A 20,709-nucleotide genomic window follows, 5' to 3' on the forward strand; every position below is an offset into this window, starting at 1 on the left:
GTAACATCATCTACAATTTGATTATCAAGTCATTTCTGTGGCTATTTGTAAATCAATATCATGTCTTTAAGTTTGCGTTGGAACACATGATGGAAGTTCAAATCTGCTCATTTTTGTTACAGAAAAAATAATCCTGAAGCCTAATGACGTGTCAGTGTTTTCTACTCTGAGCATTAACGGTCGATTATTTGCCTGTCCTCGAGATCAGCTCAGCAGTCTGGTAAGAGATGAATATTACTCCTGTTTACTTTGAATTGTTTTTTTAAAATCAAATATAAGAGTTATACCTAGCATGTATTCTTTTTGTGGCTGTGCTATGATGGTGATGAAATTTGTACCGATACACTTTTTGTGTATAGTAAGGAAAGTAAATTATGTTGTGGTTGAACCTATGCTCTGTGTTTTTGTGAGTGCTTGATAATTTGAATGTGTGTATTTGTGGACTGTGTGTATCAGACTCCTCTTCCAGACCAGGAGGGGCCCTCTGCAGGCTCCATGTCTACTTTTGAGCTGATGAGTTCTAAGGACTTGGCTTATCAAATGACAATGTTTGACTGGGAGCTCTTCAGCTGTGTACATGAGGTACCACGCACACACTCACAGACACACACACATACATATAATATAATATATATCGTATAAACAACTTACCATGAGGCTCTGTGAATGCACAGTCCAATGTTGATATTGTTGGCAGAAAAAGGCCAACATCCAAAATCGTTGTGGGCTGAACACCTCTGTAGAATTGGATAAACTATCTTAAAATCTGATTAGATAATGGAATCAGACCATACAGACGTTGCCTCCTACTCTTGTTCAGCATCATTGGTCATAAATAACCCTGCAGGACTACTGCTTGATAGATGCAGTGTGGCAGGACCTGTTCACTGGATTAACTCTAAACCTGCTCTCCCTATTGTCCTCCCCCTGCTCTGCCCAGCATGAGCTGCTCTACCACACGTTTGGTCGCCAGAGCTTCAGAAGAACCACGGCTAACATGGACCTGTTCCTGCGGAGGTTCAACCAAGTTCAGCTGTGGGTGGTCACTGAGGTCTGCCTCTGTGGACAGTTGAGTAAGAGAGTCCAACTCCTAAAGAAGTTCATCAAGATAGCTGCACAGTGAGTAGGATCTGCTGGTGAATGTCACACATAATTTGCACGTATTTAAACAGGTAGGTTGGATTCACCTGGATTTATTATTTCTTCCTTGTGTGTGTCTGTATTTGTATATTTGTCCATAGCTGTCGGGAGTTTAAAAACCTGAATTCATTCTTTGCTATCATTATGGGGATGAGCAACCCTGCTGTCAGCAGACTGAGCCAGACATGGGAGGTAAACCTAAATTAAAACATTATGTATTACTATTATTAAATTCAACTATCTTTGGATCAGCAGTCTGTACACTGCTGTTGCTAAAATAAGCACATGTCACTGAGGTCTTCTATTTTTCCTGCCAGAAACTCCCCACCAAGTTTAAGAAGTTCTACGCAGAGTTTGAGAGCATGATGGTGAGATGCATATTGAAGTCAGTTAAAACAAATTAAGAATAGCATATTAAGATTAGTATTAACCTTTGATAATGGTGTTATGTTTGATGTCAGGACCCGTCCAGAAACCACCGGGCGTACAGACTTACTGTTACCAAACTGGAACCACCAATCATCCCCTTTATGCCGCTCCTTCTCAAAGGTATGGCGAATAGATCAGACACTGCATCACATAAGAATGTGATCTGGGATAAACATGGCAGTCATTAAGTTTAATGAATTTCTTTACAGATATGACATTTACACATGAGGGCAACAAGACATTCATTGACAATATGGTCAATTTTGAGAAAATGGTAAGTTTCTGTGCACATTATAAGGGCTATTTATTCATTTTGGGGATGTTTTGTGTTTTCAGCACTGCCATACTGTTCTTCACTGAGGTTTGATGTAATATTGTTTATGCTCATTTCATCAGCGTATTATAGCTAACACAATACGGCAAGTGAGGCACTGTAGAAGCCAACCTTTCAGTAAGTGCATATTATTTATTAGCGCATTTATTTGGTGGCTTTACAAGCAGGTTATAAACTTTTTTTTTTTCTGCCCCCTCTTATTCTGTTTATTCTCTCGCTGCAATAGATCCCGACATATGCCAACCCAACAAGAATCAGGCGGAGGTACGGGGTTATGTTAGGAAGCTCTGTGTGATTGACAACCAGAGGGCACTGACGCAGCTCTCCTACAGGCTGGAGCCTCGGCGGACATGAGCCCCAAATCTTCCACCACCATCGCCTTCTCTGTGAGACTAGAAAAACACACACGTTACTTGGATAAAAAAAAAAAACAGAAAAAACTCAACACGACTAGACGTTCAGTAGCAAATCACAACAGTCAATGACTTTTTACACTATTACGGACTGCAGATAAAGGACTGATACTGTGCCATTAAAAGCCTCTTCTTCCTGGACAGAAAGAAATTGTTCAGCTCCTCTCTTGTCGCTGTGTCTCAGTCCCCACACTGAGAGTTTATACCATACTAGTTGTTACTGTTTGGGACCTGTTAGATAGAACTGTAATGTATAGAACTTGAATCAATATCCTGCATGACTGAACTTCAACAAGGCTTTGTGTTCTATACAGTGGATTTCTATCTGAGTGTCCTGTAATGTCTTGCTACCCTAAACTGAGCCCTAGTTTACACAATATTACTGTACCTGCCTGTAAAGCAAACCTTTTCTCTCCTGACAGTCCTACTCGAAAACCATCCAAACTGTAGTGAAATCTAGATTCTTCATTTTCCCTGACGAATATACAGATAAATATGGCGTATATAAAATCTGAAAGTACTTACTTACTTCATAACCTACATGAGTGTATCCAAGTCTTTGAGAGTCTTTAGGATTTGATGTCATTTAGGTGAATATCAGTGTCCTTTAACTAGTCAGACACTTCAAAACTACGTAACAGAGTATTAGCTGGATTAAAGCCCTAATGGTGTTACAAACAGGGTTCAAATCTGTCAATGTAGTATTACATTTTATTTTTTCTTTGGAGTACAACTCCTGAAGATATGAATCATTCTAGATGATGATGTTGCTTGGTAGGATCTGTTCTGAGGTCAGTTGTTATAACCAAATTGTACTCCTTTCTGAGGCACTGATCCTAGATACAAAGTCTAAAAGCAACTTATAATTTGAGGGGAAATCTTGTCATCTCTACCAATTGTGTTCAGTCCGTGTAAATTTTTTTTTTCTATAAGTGGGTGTAGATTTTGAGTGTTCTTGACAAGTGTCATTAATTTTCCTTTGATCTCAGGAGCTTTTGATGTGATGGTGTGTGTCGAACTGCCGTGAGGGTTGCTTTTCTCAGAGCGGCCTGTAACTGTACTGTATGTGTAGTCTGCCTTGTAAATAAAAATAGCTAATTTAACAGTCCTGTTGATTTGATGACGTTTTTCAGAAAGTATTTTTGCCCCGCAAATGGTGGCGACTGAGGATGGCGGTGCTGTTCTGTCTGTTTGCACAACAACATGAACAATTTCTCTGATACTCTAATAGATATCTCTGACATGCACACCAAACATTTGCTTCTGCCTAAAGGAGCATTCCGCTGATTTCAGAGTCAGATTGCTTGTAAGAAGGAGTGTTACCCAGCCTGAAAACGGTCGTGTTATGTCTTCTGTGGCTCTGGGGGCAGTTTTGTCAAGTCTAAGAAAATTAGTCATGTGACATCACCTGGAGGTTACAAATTTTTTAAAGAAAGCCTGCGTTATGATAAGGGGTTGTGGTTGAAAGACATGGGCATTTACAAGGCAGGAAGGATCTAATTAAAGACACCATTGAGCTATTTAGCTGTGTTCTGGGAAGTGTAGAAGCATCCGTAACTTTTGGAGACTGACCTATAGAAGGAACTAAAAGTCTGCAAATCACAACCTTTGCTGCAACAATTGTGACTATTTTTCATGTGATCTGTCTCTTTATGTAATTGTGACTACTACTACACTACACTACATTGCTCACCAGAGGATCTCTGTCCATTCAGGGTCATTGTGTGAACTTTCTCTAGCACCATTTTGGTCAAAATGATCAACCTTGAACACAAGAAAATGTTAATGGTCAGATTGCATAGAAATTTGCAGCATATATTCATGGTTCTCAGAGGAGAAACCCTCTTAGATTTGGATGTAGGATGTAGATGAACCTCATAACCTTTCCTCTCATACCACCCTACCAGCAAACTTTCCACTTCTGCAGACAAGATGTTGTATATTGTAACTGGTTGACTGCTCAGCACATATATGCTCCCCAGAGGAAGAACCCTTTTTAATTTTTGGTGATTCAATGACCTGTTATGTAGTGCTGTCTTGAAGTCAGTTTCAGAGTCAAGAGCAAAACTCTGAATAGTTTAAAATCAGCAAGATGTTCTTTCAATCCAGCACTTTTGCTCTCTGAAGGGTAATAATTCATTGCAGCTTCTAGAAGCTGCCAACAGACATTTAGTCATGTTTTATTTATTCGGTGAATCACAAGGTAGTCTCCTTTTGCGCTTGATTACTGTTAACAACCGAGAAGTGTCCTAACTTCCCACACAGTAGCTGATCTCACCTGTCCCTACACAGTGATGTCAGCATGGCTATCCTGCTTGATGATGTCACTGGGTCATTCCTGTCGGGTCGTGTAACACACTATCCCCGCCTGGCTTCTCTGGTGAGTGTGCGTGTGTGTTTTTAGATGCAGAGTGTGTGAGAGATGGATTTAGGTATCTGTGGCAGTCATCCTTGTTGCTAACTGATTTACTATGTCTGACACGCTATAGGCTAGAGTTGTATATCTCTGCGTGTGTGTGTGTGTGTGTGTGTGTGTGGGTGTGTGTGTGTGTGCGTGTGTGTATGGAGAGCTTTATATAGCCACAGTTATCCAGGAAGAAGGAATGCCCTGGATGCCAGTGACCATATTTGAACAGTGTGTCTGCTGCAGGCAGACTGCACACACTGACTGCAAACCCGTAACTCAGACTCACACACTCAGACACTCACCTCCCCTTCATCTTTGCGCTCTGTCTATGTGTGTGTCTGCCTTGTGTTGTAGTTCCACTGGATGACCACTATCAGGCAATGTAATACCTTCTCGAGTAGTGACAGCAGGGCTATGCCTTCAGCTGACTTTTACTGACTCACAGCGAGCAAACTTCTCTCTCTCTTTCCAGCACTTTCTGGTTTCTTCTCTCTGACAATCTGTTCTGCTGACTGACAACATCCACTCTGACCCTGTAGAGGAAACTACTCCGCCTCTCTTTATTTCTTATCCTTCACTTGCTCTGTGCTCATCGGTGACTGAATACTTTCGGGGCAGCGGCGGCGGTTGAGCGTGCACGCTTTTGGGGAGAGTGAGTGTGTGTGTGTGTTGTGTTGTGTGTGTGTTTGTGTGCGTGTGAGTCAGTATGCCATGTCGTCCCCCGGCTCGTCGTTTGTGCAGATAAAGCATGAGGACCTGCTCTTCTATGAGAACTGTGGAGGAGGCAGCTTTGGGAGCGTCTACAGAGCCCTCTGGATATCCCAGGACAAGGAAGTGGCTGTGAAAAAGCTTTTGAAGATTGACAAAGAGGTAGGGAGGAGACACACATACACACACACACATATGCACACAGATACACACTGCTGCAGAAGACCTAGATTTCAGAGGCGTGCACGAGCATAATAATAAGATCCAACATTGTTATCGTTTAAGGATTCTCCTCTGTGGCATGTTACTGCTCCACACTTCAACACAAATCAGTTTCCACTAATGTCCCAGATTCTCCTCCCCTGTTGAACATGTGTTTATCTTAAACATACCTCTCCTCGTCCCCCTACCTCCTCCCACTCTTTTGTGGATGGAGGAGTTATTTATGCCAGCACTCCCCTGTTCCTCCCATTGTATGTTAGGACGAGGTGTGTGGTCATTTTGGCTTTATGCATTGCATTTCAGTCAGGGTGGCTCTCCATGAGTGTGACGCCAACGGTAATCCAAACATAATTTCCTTCCATGTTATTAATACTAGAGTGGTAGAGGTTCACAACTCAGTGTCAGGAAACTGTTAGAAGTTAGGGTGACCTGTGGGTGAGTGGGGGCATGGCGTTATTGTTGTGGAAGCAGATTTAAACAATGTAATGTAAAGCATGCACAAACAAATGCAAAGACAAGTCAAAAGTACTGAATAAAAGTACTGAATTTAAGGATAAAACTCACTTTGTGAAACATGGGTTAACTACTGTACCTAAAACTGCAGAGGAGACAGAATCTGATTTGTTGTTTGACTTATTTCTCTCACACTCACTTTCTCACACCCATACACAAACACATGCAGGGCGGGCGGGTGGGCGGGTGGGCTGGCAGACATGCATGAAAAGTGGGTGTACATTTCATGTGTAAATACAAATTGATGGATCATGGGAGAACTGCAGTGTAGTGGTCTTTCTAAGACAGTCACGTAAATCTTTTTTATTTCTGCAACCCTTAATGGAAAATGGAGCAGTTTGAGAAGAGATTCATCTTAAATCTTTGCACCAACATCACATTCACACACGTAAAACCACTTGTGCAAATACATGCACACAAACTGAAGTAGTGTACACACTAATACCTCACACATGGAGGAAATAATGGGAATAAAAGTGAAAGGTAAATTGCTGTTGTGAAGAACAACTATTTACTGAGAAGTATTATAATAAATTGCATTTTTTGTGTGATTTTTTTTCAAATTAATGGTTAGTTATTATGTTGCTTGGCAACAGTTACATATTCCACATATGCAGAGAGGGTATGACCTGTATGTCAGTTTAGATTAATGGCATGTTTGTCACAGTGGTGTGGAAGGTCTTTGTTTGGAGACCTCAGGTCAGGCATCCTAGAGACGCTATCAGAAATAACTTTAAAATTAAATAACAATTCAAAAGCTTTTACAGTTACAGCACATCAAGAATTATTTACACTTAATTATCTCAAAGGTCATGTTTCTTTGCTAGTGTCGCATTGTAAACGGTTACTAAAGTTGTTCATATCCCCGTGTTTCTCTCTCTGTCTCTTGGCTCGTCTCCTTGTCCAGGCTGAGATTCTCAGTGTCCTGAGTCATAAGAACATCATTCAGTTTTATGGAGCCGTGCTGGAATCTCCCAACTATGGCATTGTCACAGGTCAGAACCCACGTGTGTGTGTGTGTTTGTAAGATTCATGTATCCTGTCAGATGTCCTCACAAGAACATAAAGTTTAATCCCCAACTTCATTCAGATAAGGCTTATCTTTTGAAAAAGTGCTCTACAAATTATGAATTATGTACTATTTTCTTTGGGGTTAAAGTTTAGTGGCTATAAGTAACATCAGGTTAAGGTCAGGTCATGGGTTTAAATGAGGCATGAAGGGATCAGAGTCTGGGCAGATTGCCCTCTCATATAAAACTATATGTGTCTGTATATGAGCTCTACTAGTGTGTGCTGGATCATAAACTTACAGACACGTTAGCACATGCTCCGATTATCGTACCAGTGTTTGTGTGTGTGTTTTGAAGTATTGGTGTATACTCTGAGAGCTGCTTCTTGCTGTTTCCTGGCAGGACATTTGTAACTGAGACCAGCATGTTTGGACATGGTTGTAATCCTGGATGGGGTCATATGGTTAAGATAAAGCACCGACACACCACTACAGACTTGTCTTGTAACAATTCTCACTGCAGCTGAGTCTAATCGAGTCCAACACTTAGTAAAAATTTTAAAAAAAGCACAGTAGGCATAAAGAACTGTTCAGGAGGTGGATTTTGGTGTGCACTGTAGTTGGTGGCAATTTGCAAAGGGTAAGAGCAATTTTAGGGACAGATTTTCCTTGTTCTACCCAAAACGCTCCTTTGGCTAGTCAGTATCCTCTGTCTTTCAATAGTCTCTTGAAAATCTCTGAAATTCCAAGAAATAAATAGGAAAGGTTAAAAGTTCTCAAATAATCTGATTTAGACAGTCAGGGGATTAGAAAGGGTTTCAACTGATTTGAGCTGGTTTCTCTCTGAATTGGTCTGTGTGGTGAGTGTCATCTTTCTCAAAACATATGTAATAAATTGATGTAGAATAAAACTGCACTGCAAATGTCCAGACAAGTAAAAAAAATGGGATAGGGTTAATTGATTTCACTTGTTTATAATGTTTATAATCACTTGTTAAAATGTTGTCAGTCATGTGAAACAGACTTTAAACAGGTAGAGTGATACCTGCTGTAACGACATTATAAACGTGGGACTTTATTCTTTCAGGAGGCAGGTTATAAAGATTGTAAGGATAAGTCTCAAAATGGACATTTTTGTGTTTTTTTTGTATGTCGAGCTGTGTATGGGTACAGATGATTTTGTTTTTTACTTTGTTCTATTATAATGACCATGGCCTGTTTGTGTGTGTGTGTGTTACAGAATATGCTAGTGGAGGGTCTCTATATGAGTACCTTTCCAGTGAGCAGAGTGAGGAGATGGACATGGAGCAGATCATGACATGGGCCATACAGATAGCCAAAGGTACACCTAAAGAAAAGATGATAATAATAAAATGTGTCAAGGTTGAATCACTCTGATATCTACTTTATTATAAACTTTCAATGTGGACATAGATGAGATAAAATCTTTCTAAGAAAGTAAAACAATAAAAATCTGAAAACATACCTTTAGATTCTTTGTACAGAGGTCATCATGTTCCACAGATTATAGCTTTTAATGCTCTTGATGCCTTCAATTGCAGTCCAGACCAACCCCAACATGCTAAATAATTAAAAAGTTAAACAACAAATAAATAGAATGTATAATACAAGATAACTGAATGAAAGTCAGTCCTGTCAGCTCAGTATCAAATTCAGATAAGTGTAATAATGATTTAATCTTTTAAGGATGCTAGTCCTCTATATTCTACTTTTTGTCATTTATAGTGATTTGGATTAAAGATTTCTCAGGTTTCACTCTAGTTCATCCAGTAAATTTCTGTAAAAATGAAATTGAGCCTGAAACAAGTTAACATCAAGTCCTAAAACCAGCAGCTGTTTTAAACATAAAACAAAAAAGTTGTAGTTTTTTTGCTGTTATTGACCCTTATTTTCCTTACAGGGATGCATTACCTCCATGGAGAAGCTCCAGTCAAAGTCATTCACAGAGACCTCAAGTCACGGAACGGTAACTGATCTAAACCACAGTCTAATCTATTCTTCAAACCGTATGCTTACTGTACTTACAGTACATATGTACATGGAAACATGGCCTCTCTGCACTGTTTGTCTGCTAGCTACAGTTTATTACCACTTATTGTTACACACCTTTGATTGGTTCTCTCGTTCACAGTGGTCATGACTGCTGACAAAGTGCTGAAGGTTTGTACGTCTTGTATGGAAAACCACATACTGGCATTGATCATTCAGTTCAGGCACACAGGTTATGGTTGAGTTTCTTCACTTTTCTCTCCTTTTCTGTTGGGATTCCAGATTTGTGACTTTGGGGCTTCCAAGTTCTTGTCCCATACCACCCATATGACAGTGGTGGGCACTTTTCCCTGGATGGCTCCTGAAGTCATTCAGAGCCTGCCTGTCTCTGAGACTTGTGACACCTACTCCTACGGTGTGGTGAGTTGGCTCTATTGTATAAATATTTGTTTTGTAAGGCCACTAATAAAACCTAAATACAGGTACTTTTTAAAAACTGATGTAATATCAAAAATTGTTATTTACCAAAAGCAGGCATCAAATGCTTGCTCACGTTTCTAGTCCTTCAGACAGTTTCTGATTTTACATCATAATTGTGCCAATTAATTTTATTAAGGTAAAGTTCTTGTATGACTGCTTTATTTAGACAACATTTAAGAGAAGTTTGGTTTCTATTCTTACATTATTAGAAAGGACAAAGTAAAGCATCAAATGAAGTATCAGTGCTGAAACTCTGTTATCTAAATTTTCCAACAAAACTCAGCCCTACTGTACTGTGTATTTTCTTTAATTTAATTTCATGCTTTCAATCTGTTAAAACATCCTCACATTCATTCCAGAAAAATCCATATAAAAACAGACCCTGAATATCATACATCAAAGTATTTATATCTGTCTCAATGAACCAACACAGTCTGTTCTGTGTCCAGGTGCTGTGGGAGATGCTGACTCGGGAAGTTCCTTTCAAAGGTTTTGAAGGGTTGCAGGTTGCGTGGCTGGTGGTGGAAAAACAAGAGGTACACACACACACACACCCCCCCACACACACACACGCGTGCGCACACCTCTCCGAACACACTGTAAGCATGTAGCACCACCAGAGTTTGAGAAGGCTGGAGGAACAATGCGATGCTCTCATGGTTTCCACTGTGAGCTGGTGAGGCTGAGGCTGGGTATTTTTAGGCCTGATGTCAGTTCTCTGCTCTTGTAAGGCAGTGGAGCTCGGCCAGACAACCCCCCACCCCAAGCCTAAAGCCTTTACGAGAGAGACAGAGAGAGAGAGAGAGAGCGGGGTAAAGAAGAAAGATTGCAGTGATAGGAGGGTTGATTCAGGAGGTTTATGGGAGGTGGGGGATGATGGTTATACTGTGTATGTGTTTCGGTTATTGACGTGCCTGAATCCCCCTCAACAGCCGCACGCACTCTCAAACACACACACACACAGGGGGCCAACAAACAACTCAGAGAACATGAATCCTGCGTAGCTGTTGGCTAATCTCCAAATACTCTCCCTAAATAACTCTCTCTCTCTCTCTCTCTTTCCCTTTCCCAGTCTCCCTCTGATTTTCCCCTCCATTGCTATACCTCTCTTCCTGACCCTCTTACATGCCCTCTCTCCACTCAGTCTGTGATATTTTAGGATTAATCCCCAGAGAAAACTGTTTCCATTTACTGCACTGTACTATGGAGCTGTCTGGGCTCATTCAAACCTTTGGTGATGCCATGGGATCTTTTTTATGGAGGGACATTATCTCAGTGGCATGGTGTGGTTCTGTGTTGTTGCTACATGTTACAGAAAGGCAAACATGGACCCCATTTACATCATAAACAGATAAACCAGAATATACATTTTAAGTTCAAATGATTGAGTGATTAAGAACTTATTGGTCTGTATTTTGTTATAAAACTTTAAATGTTAAAAAAATTAATCAGTTAAAACCAAATGTCTCATAACGTGACCTTTTTTTTCTTGAATAGCCTATTGCTAGGTTTTAAGTTGTTGCATTTCCTTTATTTCCCTGTGCTCTTATAACAAGGACTCAGTTGGAAAAAGGTGATGTTTTATATGTCTGAGCACCATCAGGATTTAGCAATACTTGATTCAGAATCAGAGATGGCAGCTGCAGGGTTGTTTGTGTATTTTTCCGGGCCATTGTCGATTAAAATCTGATCAAACCACACCACACATCCTGTTGAAGCAGATTAGCTGAGGTTTTGAGTGTTAAACTCTGAACAACAACTGTTATATAGACATTCATGTTCCCCAGAGGATGAATCCTAATGACTTTGGTGATCCCCCGATTTTTCCTCTAGCGTCACCAGCAGCTTGACATTTTTGGCTCACAGTAAAAATGTTTTGACAACTGTTGGATAGATGTTTATGAAATTTCATACATACATGTTCTCCTCAGGATGAATAACTTCAGTGATCTCTTAACTTTTAATCTAGCATCATCATCAGGACAAATTTTGATTTGTCATAAGCCAATTATTTTGGTCATTGGTTGGACATTGATTTGACCAATGTCTTAATTACTTGCAAAACTAATGGCATTGAACACAGTAAACATTATACTTATTAAACATCAGCATGTCAGATTGCTGATGTTTTGTCAAATTGCTTCTGTACAGCTTCACAGAAATGCTAGCATGGCTATAAACTCTTTAAACATTTTGATATTTTGACATCAACTTTGTTGATCAGAAGCCTGCAGATAATTCCAATCAGTTTCCGAGAGCGCACAGTGAGGTCATCAAATGATAAAAAGCCCCAAAAATTCATTTGACAATAATGTTAAGACAAGAAACAGCAGCATCTATCAAATGTATTTTTTTCCAATTTTGACAATTTATCAATTATCAAATTAGTTGCCAATTAATTTTGTCCATTGACTGATCGATCAATTGACCAGTTGTTGCAGTTCTAATTAATTATCTAGTAAAATATTCTGATAGAATATTTAATGCTGTAGAGAAACATTTAAGATTTACAGGCATATTTTCATTTTTTTCTTGTTGTCAGTAGGTTAAATTATTTGAAAAAACACGCTATGACTTTTCTGACAAAAAGTGAAGTCCTCTGTGTGTGTTTGTGTGTATCTCCGTATCTAGAGGCTGACCATCCCCACCAGCTGTCCAGCAAGTTTTGCAGAGCTTATGAGGAAATGTTGGCAAGCAGACCCAAAGGTAAACTAATGGCACCAGTGATACAAATATTTATTTGTTTAAATATTTCTCGCAGCTCACTTGTTTACTTGTGAGATGTAACTGGTGGTTATTTTATCTTGTGTACACACATGTGCTTACAGGAGCGTCCACAGTTTAAGCAGGTGCTGGTAACCCTGGAGACCATGGCCAACGACAGCAGGCTACCGGACCAGTGCAACTCCTTTCTACATAACAAGGACCAGTGGAGGTACACGCACAAACACACACACACAGCCCAAATTCATATGAAAACACTGAGTAAATCTGCAGTGCTTCCGAGCAGGAAGTGTTTTCCGTCATTTTCTAAGTGTATATAGTAAAGGTCTTGGGCTCTTGTCAGAATGACAAATATAGAGTCTATGGTTCACTGTACTCCATATAAAACTCAATATGCATAGTCACACACGTGCCAGCACACACACACACACACATATACACAGCTCTGTGGACTCTAAAGCTCAGGAGAGAAGCTGAATGTGTGACCCTGTACTCTACTTCAGTCTATAATAAGCTCTCTGGAAAGTGTCCATGGAAGAGATTCCTCTACTCCTCCACTCTGCCCTCGCTCCACTAAGGGGAGAAAGACAGAGGGGTGAGTGTAGGAGGGGGGGTTGGGAAGAGGTGAAGGGAGAAATCAAATACGAGCTGAAGAAGAGAAGCTCAGGGAGGAACAGAAATGTATTGGGTGCATGTGAAATCAAAAACACTGAGCAAGAGAGAAACGGAGAGGATAGTGGGAAACAAGAGTGGACAGATGACAGGGGTGAGACAAGGGAGAGAGAGAGAAAGAGAGAGAGAGAAAGAGAGGTGGGGGATGGAGCAGAGGAGAGAAGGTGCGAGATTCTATGCATATTTAACATGAGTACAGCAAGGCAATCAATTCTGAGTGAAGTTTTGGGTATGGGTGGAAAAACTTGGACAAGAAAAGGGGAGGGAAGAAGGGGGAGGGCAGAGTCAGTGAGGGAGGTGAAGGGGCGGGATGAATGAATAGGGAGGTATGGAAGGAACACAGGAGGAGGTATGGCTGTGCGTCAGATCTCTGTCTATATTTAGTTACTGTGAGAGTTGATTGTGTTTGTGAATGCGGCTTCATGTACTGTCACTCACAAATTCACAGTGACCTCTTGTGGTAGAAGGCAGTACTGCAGCTGGACACATTTTACACTGATAATATACAGATAACTTTTTGCATAAGTTACATTTTTGTCTTTTGCAAGAGCAGTTTGGTAAATAGTAAACCAACTGTGTCAGACTGTTATGTCATGTAGTCTGCTATAGGACAAAAGAATTTATTTTTAACATGATTCATATCACCATTTAATGTTGCCAGCGTAGTAATAAGTAGCTCTGACCTAATTCCTAGTGTGTAGTGTGTTCAGTATACATAAGTTGTTATGTACTGTATATTAAAAAAATCTTGATTTGCATTTGTTGTTGATGTGCAGTACTTTTGCACAAAGGAAATTAAAACAAATTGAGATTGTGAGACAACTCCAGAAGGATGAAAAAACAACAAAAATGTAATACATACTTTGGAAAACATTTTGCTTTCTTTTGGTGATGTTTAATTGGTACTGGCGTTCCAAGACTGCAGTCAGATTTTTTCCCCTCAAAACTGAATTAATCAAAATTTGTCATTTTAAAAAAACCCAAAACAAAACAAGGAGAACTCAGTATTGAATTAGTATGTATTATGGAATTGGGACACAGTACTTGTTGCATTTGCAGAATTCCAATGAAGAAAAGATGGCTTTGCCTTGATTGTGAGTTTCTTTCCAAATAAATAAACTAAAATTGACAAAAATAAATGCAACTTTACAACACATAATTATGTGCACAAACACTAAAGCAAAGGAGTAAAGAGGAGTCTGATTCAGTATGGTAGCATATTTTTCAACAGCACATGTACTGTAGTCAAAGCACAAGGAAAAATTGGGTTTATTTTCTTAAAAAAGATTAAACAAAAACAAATAAATGAAGGCAACTGAATGAAGAGTTATAGAGCCCTTAAAAAAAGAGGTCAACAAAACATGAAAAATAAGGCTAACAAAACAAGATGTTAACTCAACTAACAGACCTAACAGAATGAGACATGAGGGAAACATACTGGCTGATCAAACCAATAAATACACACAGGGGAAGATGCAACTTTCAATTTCCTCCTCCTAAATAGCTTTTTGACATGGAACCTGTCATTTATTCCATGCTGGCTTCAGTAAAGTTGCTGTTAAAACTAGGCCACATCTGCATGGAAAAAGTCACGACAGATTACTGACATGCTGTCTGTGTACGTACTGTTTGTGCTAATACTCCAGGTGCGAAATTGAGTCGACTCTGGAACGCCTTCGGAAGCTGGAGAGGGAGCTTTACTCCAAGGAGAAGGAGCTAGAGGAGAGGGAGAGGAGGCTCAAACTGTGGGAGGAGAGGCTGATGGAGAGGTCCAACATGACTCCCAGTCCAACCTCCCTACTCATGGAGCGCTCACCGGTGAGTAGAAGTAAAAGAATTAAGAAAATCTGCTGAGACGGATAAAACCTGTTTGGGATTTATTCTAATCTTGGCCCTTCTGTCTCTGACCTCATCAGTTCTTCACACCAATGTCCATCGGTTCCTCCGGCTCTTTCTTCCGCTCGCACTCTCAGGACTCCAACAGTGCAGGGGTCAGCAGTGCTGGCGTCAGCTGTCTTCTCCGCACTCTCAGCAACGGAGACACCGAGAGGGGGAGCAGTGCAGGGGGGATGGGCTCCCTCGACAGTGGGAGGCTGCACGCCATGCTCCGAGGGTTGCAGGGGAGGTTCGGAGAGGATGACGAGGAAGAGGAGGGAACACTGGAGGAGAAAGGCTGGGGGCAGAGGGATAGAGATAGTGAAAGTGGGAGTATGGAGGGAGGGAGGGTGCAGGTGACACTCAGGAGCTTCCCAGGCGGTGTGGTGGAGAGGGAGGAGAGGACGTGGGAGGAGGGAGACAGGGAGCGAGGAGGGATGCAGAGGAGCAGGGTGACCACCATAGTCCGAGGCTATTCGGGTGGGTTCGATGCAGAAGGGGAGAGGGAGAAAGAGGGAGGATGGGAGATAGAAAAAGTTGGGGACAGGCTAGATGAGGGAGGGATGGAAGGAGGGAGGCTGCCGACCATGTTCAAGGGTCTCCATGGGAGTTTGGGGGGCTTGGGGGACATGCTGTCCTTAGACATAGATGAGATGGGGGATATGGAGAGACTAGGTGACATGGACATGGACATGGGGGACATGGGGGTCATGAAGGTCGTAGGTCATGGTGTCAGGAGTGAGGTGGGGGTCAGGGGTCGTAGGAGTGACGTGGGAGTTGTAGTCCAGGGAGTCAGAGGTGACGTCAGTGAGGCCATGAGCCAAAAGATAAGAGGGGAAGTGGGTGTCATCGGTCACTCGGGGGTGCAGGGGGTACAGGTGAGCATGCGGGCTTCGTCCAATCAGAACTCTGTGAAGAGCTGCAGTGTGCGACACGGAACCAAAATCAACATGGCTACTGCAGCCATGGACATGATGGAGCTCGATTGGTCTGACAGTGACTAGACGACACATTAGCACACACAGACGCACAGAAAACACATAGAAATACACACAGAGGCCAAACTAGAAAGATTGACTTGTTCGCATACGGTATCTGAGCTACAGTATGTGCATTAGAATCTCCAGTTGAAGAATAACTGATTATACACACATTTCTTTTGTTAAAATATTCTTTTTTTTTATTGAAGCGATGAATATTACAAACTGTGTACTGTGAAGTAGGAAGGAGCAACAAGACAATCGGAGGTTGTCTTGTCATGTCAGAATGACTTCACCTGTGTAATTTAACGTGCTATTAAAACTGCTGCATAACATACTGTAAGAGGTACAAGTGTTACAAAATAACACACTTGAATGCCGCTCTAATGAGGCAGCACTGTCTGATATTTTTCTCCTGCTTATATCTTGTAGTTTGTAGACTTGATTTGTTCAAAACGAGCTTTGACTTTATCAGTTCTAACTGTGATCTAGTGTGTGAATTTTTTGGCATTTTTTTCTCTGTATATTTTATCCTTTTTCAATAAAAAGAAAAGAAACTGATTTACATTCCTGTGATTTTGCTCTACTGGAGTTCCTCCATCCTCCACTTTATGTATATATTACGTTATGAGAGCTGAGAACCCACATATTTAACACATGGTAACAAATGGTACACACCTACCTTGTTCAAGATCAAGAATAAAATCACAGCACGCCCAGGTAGCCTACTGGTTAAGACGCATGCTGTATAATCGCAATGTCCACAGTTTGAATCTGGCTGCGGACCTTTGTTGCATATCACCCCCCATCACTCTGTCAACCTCTAAATCTTGACCCCTAAACTCTCCCCCTCACACACTGAGCAGCAGCGCCACTCCTGCCAGGACCCACTTGGCAGGCCGCTCCCTGGTTTTGAGGTTGAAAGTCCACACATATGTGGGTCCTCTGATCTTGGTCTTGTAGAGCGGACACTCGTAGATATTCCTGGTCTCATGGCGGTCGTTCGGCACAGCTCGGACAGAGATGACAGGCATGGATGGGGTCAAATCCTTCAGACGGGCCTCTGTGATCACCCCAGCCTGAGTGTCCCACCGCGCACCTGTGGATGGACACAGGTGAGGAGGAGAGGGTAAATGATCACCATGTTTAAGTTTTTTAAACCTTTCACCATCTGGTTGAGTTCAGGGTAAATCAATTAATGCAGCATCTGTTATTAGTCTGACTACCTTCCATGTAAAGTCCATATACATATGCTCCCTCCCTGGCAGGCTGGTTGAACTCTTCCTTAAATTTCTTGGTCACGTCCACTGTCAGGTTCACTTTATCCAGGGGCCACTCGTTCTTACGCGCCAGAGACTGCATCACCGCTGGAAAGCAAGAACACGACAAAAAGATTAATGATGAGTAGACAGAGAAGGGAGAAAAAGAAAAAAAAATATTTTACACAAGTGTGCTTATGTAGACCTGTTATGCAAGAATGTGTGTTACCAGTGAGGAAAGACTGTGGGTTGAAAAGTCCAGACAGCCAGACAACACTGGGCAGAGACAGGTCCTGAGTCCAGCTGTCCAGCTCTTTACAACGTTGTAACACATCATTATACCTGAGATACACACACAAACATACGGTAAGACAGAGGAAGACACTAAACATGGGAACATTAGTATGTATCTTACATCAGGGCTGGGGGACACAGTTAATATCACAATATTAAAAAATATATTTTTCAGTATCAATATGCATCACTATATTTAGAATTTACACATAAAATAAAATGATCATAATCATAAATCAGTCAGTGTAATGTACTTGGTTCTACTTCATTAACTCATTTTATTTGTTTTATTAGTTTGCTTGGAATCGTATCACAAAATATCATCTCAAGATGACTGCATGGAATATTCATATATAAAAATACTGTATTACAGCCCACCACTATTTTACATGATGAATAATAACACAGTAACTGCATTCACTGCTGGTCCCTCATATACAGAGACTACACACATTCAGACATACTGACACAAACATACCATATAGCCAGGCTGTAGGTGGAGGGGTAGGCCAGCTTGGTCCAGGTATCAGGGACGTTGTCAAAGAACAAAGCTGTCTGCAGTTTCTCCATCTCAGAGGAAATCGCTAGTTCACCCTTTGACAGAGAAAATATATTATCACAACGATTACACTCACTAGTACCACATGTAGCAATTTAACATCATGAATCATTTGCAGACTGTGAGAAAACAAAAAAAGGGCTTTTGTTCCACTGAGCTTATAGTTTCAGTTTCTTTGCTAAATGAAGGGATATGTGAGCATACAGGAATTACATGAATGGCATTCTTAATTTTGAAGAACACAACAACAAACGCCACTACTCTTAAGGGACATAGAGGCTAGTAAGTTGCCAATTGTCTCACAGCCATGGTCTCATTTGTGTGCAGTAGTCACACCAAGGTATATTAAACAGTGTTGAGATGTTGAGGGCTGCACTGCACACACACACACACACACACACACACACACACACACACACACACACACACACACACACACAAAGGTATAAGCATACTTTGAGTCCCAGGTCAAGCTCCTTGAGTGAGCGCCGTATCTCAGAGATGAGTGTGTTCATGCGCTCACACTCCTGGAAGCAGACCAGGATGTACGGGGACCGCTCAGCTGTCTTGGATGTGATGTCGGCCATATTGTACTCCTCTGGTAGCTTCTCCAGCACCTCATCTAAAATAGTTTTCACCTGAGGGTTGATGGATCCAGTAATCAGTAAAAGCATATGAAAGACATTTCCTACAGTTATTAGATTTAGTGATGAGCTCCTCTCTACCGTTTAAGAATCTCTAAAAATTAGTCATTTAAAAGAGCTGCCATTGTGAGAGACATTTCAAACATTTGATTGGTAGAGGAGCTTGTATGAGTAAATTTGTGGGTCAGTATCTTAATGTGTTTGCCAGGTTCATTTTTAAGTCAGAAATAACTGAACATGTAGGTGTGGCTACCTTCTCCTCCAGGGTCTGTGAGGCTCCCTCCCCCATCACAGCATCAGGAGACTGCAGCTCCAGCAGAGTGTGGAAAAGGTTATCTGACGTCACAGTCAGGAACTCTATTTCTGCATTGGGATGCAACCCATAATGCACTGGGCTCTCATGAGGCAGCATCTCATCTATAAAATCATGGTAGCCCTGGACATGTGGGGAAAGAAATGTTTAATGATATCCATTTACTATTGTCATTTATTCATAAAAACTGTACACCAGTTAATTGTTCTTCAACATTGGTCTGACTGTGAAGATTCACCTGTTTCAATGAAATGTTTCCTCAAACAGAATCTATTTCTAGTTACCTGGTAGTCCAGGTTGGAGGGAACAACAAATCCTGGAGCCAATGCAAGCTTCCGGTCAAACTGTGGGGGAAAAAAAAGTAGCTTTAGATTTCAAACACTGTACAAAATATTAGATTATTACAACCCATGTGGCCAAAATGACTGGGACTGGCACAACTGGTTGCCAGACCCTCATGCCAGTATACTAAAGCTTGCATAGGCAGTCTCTGGCCAAAAATTAGCCAAATTGCTGCTAACTGGAACTCATTCTAAACCCAAATGTCCCAAGCCCACACTCAAAAACACTCTGGCAACCATATACTGTGAGCTGAAGCCAGTTCATGCTTGGTCCTCTGAGTGCTGAGTGTGCACAGACACTCACCAAACTGGAAAGAATTACATTCACATGTTCTCTCTTTGTTGTTCTGTCTCATGAACACACATGTACAAACCTGGTTGGGCTGCATATATTCCTCCAGGTATGTTCTGCAGAGCCTTCTGTCCCAGTCATCAGTGATGTGTCCTCCATACATGATCTCCCCAAACAGATACCTCAAGTCCTCCCACGGCACCTTCATCATCATAATCATTATAATAATCACAGTTATTTACATTCATCCTCTTAATCAACATGCTGTGGCACACTGCTAACGACTGTACGTCACCTCTGACACACACTCACACATGGCTCTCTCCCAATCATGCACTAACTCATCCACCAACAACTCTAACAACACACCCCACCTGTGCATTAGCCTCCAGGTAGTTATAGAGGACATTAACTGATATGGTCAGGTCTCCGGTGTTGAAGGGATACTTCCTGTTCCAACCCTGAGGTCCGAACTTCCTCCTCTGAGCCACACAAGCATGGAAGTAACAGAGAGAAAACAGGATGGTCTTAAACTCCTGCTCACGGCTACACGTGTCCAGGATGTCCTAGAGAGGGAACAAGAAATAAATTAATTCATGCATAAATAAATAGAACTATCAGTACAAAGCAGACACTGACCTGGTCAAAGTTATCCAGAGCAGCGTGCAAATTGGCATGCATGCCTGTAGGAGGTTCATTGGTGATCTTGATGGCATTTTCCAGAATGCCCTGAGTAAAACATGTGACATCAAAAGATTCAAATCGTATTTACTGCCACTATTTAACAAATTAAAGAACTTTAGTGAACATTACAACAGGGAAGATACCTGGTGACCTACTTTCTTTATATACAAATAAATGTATATATATGGGTTTGATTCTATGATGCACTGTGATAACCTTACTGTACTGCATGTACCTGTGGGATAATGTGTTCCTGAGGTGTTGGCGCCGGCTCAGCGCTCATAAAAACTCTGTAGTCAGGATGACTGCCTTCACAGCAGCGCTCCAGGAGCTTTTCAAGTGAACCGAGCCAGCGACCAACCAGGTGGATGTTCTAACGGGAGATGAATGGAAGCACATAAACAAGA

The 20,709-nt window shown here is 41.3% G+C and overlaps 3 protein-coding genes across 8 annotated transcripts in view; 2 read left to right on the forward strand and 1 right to left on the reverse strand.

The window, feature by feature from the left end:
* Positions 1-3,419, forward strand: part of LOC122993162 (rap guanine nucleotide exchange factor 4-like) — a 30,644-nt gene extending 27,225 nt beyond the window's left edge. For both annotated transcript variants that reach the window (XM_044367085.1, XM_044367086.1), the window contains 9 exons: positions 123-220; positions 457-582; positions 941-1,119; positions 1,242-1,332; positions 1,458-1,508; positions 1,602-1,689; positions 1,779-1,843; positions 1,966-2,020; positions 2,130-3,419. In XM_044367085.1, coding sequence (XP_044223020.1) covers positions 123-220; positions 457-582; positions 941-1,119; positions 1,242-1,332; positions 1,458-1,508; positions 1,602-1,689; positions 1,779-1,843; positions 1,966-2,020; positions 2,130-2,257 — 881 coding nt within the window. In that variant the 3' untranslated portion in view covers positions 2,258-3,419. The remainder of the gene's footprint in view (positions 1-122; positions 221-456; positions 583-940; positions 1,120-1,241; positions 1,333-1,457; positions 1,509-1,601; positions 1,690-1,778; positions 1,844-1,965; positions 2,021-2,129) is intronic.
* Positions 3,420-4,955: 1,536 nt separating this feature from the next.
* Positions 4,956-16,477, forward strand: LOC122993164 (mitogen-activated protein kinase kinase kinase 20-like). Its single transcript, XM_044367092.1, has 11 exons — positions 4,956-5,593; positions 7,074-7,161; positions 8,416-8,517; positions 9,097-9,162; positions 9,328-9,356; positions 9,468-9,605; positions 10,115-10,201; positions 12,297-12,371; positions 12,494-12,600; positions 14,708-14,879; positions 14,978-16,477. The coding sequence occupies exons 1-11, from the start codon at positions 5,435-5,437 to the stop codon at positions 15,938-15,940; spliced, it is 1,986 nt and encodes a 661-aa protein (XP_044223027.1). The 5' UTR covers positions 4,956-5,434; the 3' UTR covers positions 15,941-16,477.
* The window catches only part of dnah9l (dynein, axonemal, heavy polypeptide 9 like), a 38,171-nt gene continuing 33,589 nt past the window's right edge, over positions 16,128-20,709 (reverse strand). For all 5 annotated transcript variants that reach the window (XM_044367074.1, XM_044367073.1, XM_044367071.1 and 2 more), the window contains 11 exons: positions 20,538-20,675; positions 20,258-20,347; positions 19,993-20,184; positions 19,701-19,820; positions 19,270-19,329; positions 18,926-19,108; positions 18,484-18,666; positions 17,948-18,063; positions 17,405-17,517; positions 17,143-17,283; positions 16,128-17,015 (listed from right to left, as the gene is read on the reverse strand). In XM_044367074.1, the coding sequence (XP_044223009.1) occupies positions 16,768-17,015; positions 17,143-17,283; positions 17,405-17,517; positions 17,948-18,063; positions 18,484-18,666; positions 18,926-19,108; positions 19,270-19,329; positions 19,701-19,820; positions 19,993-20,184; positions 20,258-20,347; positions 20,538-20,675 (1,584 nt within the window). In that variant the 3' untranslated portion in view covers positions 16,128-16,767. The remainder of the gene's footprint in view (positions 17,016-17,142; positions 17,284-17,404; positions 17,518-17,947; positions 18,064-18,483; positions 18,667-18,925; positions 19,109-19,269; positions 19,330-19,700; positions 19,821-19,992; positions 20,185-20,257; positions 20,348-20,537; positions 20,676-20,709) is intronic.

This window comes from Thunnus albacares, chromosome 12 (genome assembly GCF_914725855.1).
Source record: "Thunnus albacares chromosome 12, fThuAlb1.1, whole genome shotgun sequence".
NCBI lineage: Eukaryota > Metazoa > Chordata > Actinopteri > Scombriformes > Scombridae > Thunnus > Thunnus albacares.

Coding starts and splice junctions, on each gene's coding strand:
- LOC122993164 (XM_044367092.1), top strand. CDS start 5,435: ATGTCGTCCCCCGGCTCGTCGTTTGTGCAGATAAAGCATGAGGACCTG. Junction 5,594..7,073: donor TTTTGAAGATTGACAAAGAG/GTAGGGAGGAGA, acceptor CTCCTTGTCCAG/GCTGAGATTCTCAGTGTCCT. Junction 8,518..9,096: donor GGCCATACAGATAGCCAAAG/GTACACCTAAAG, acceptor TTTTCCTTACAG/GGATGCATTACCTCCATGGA.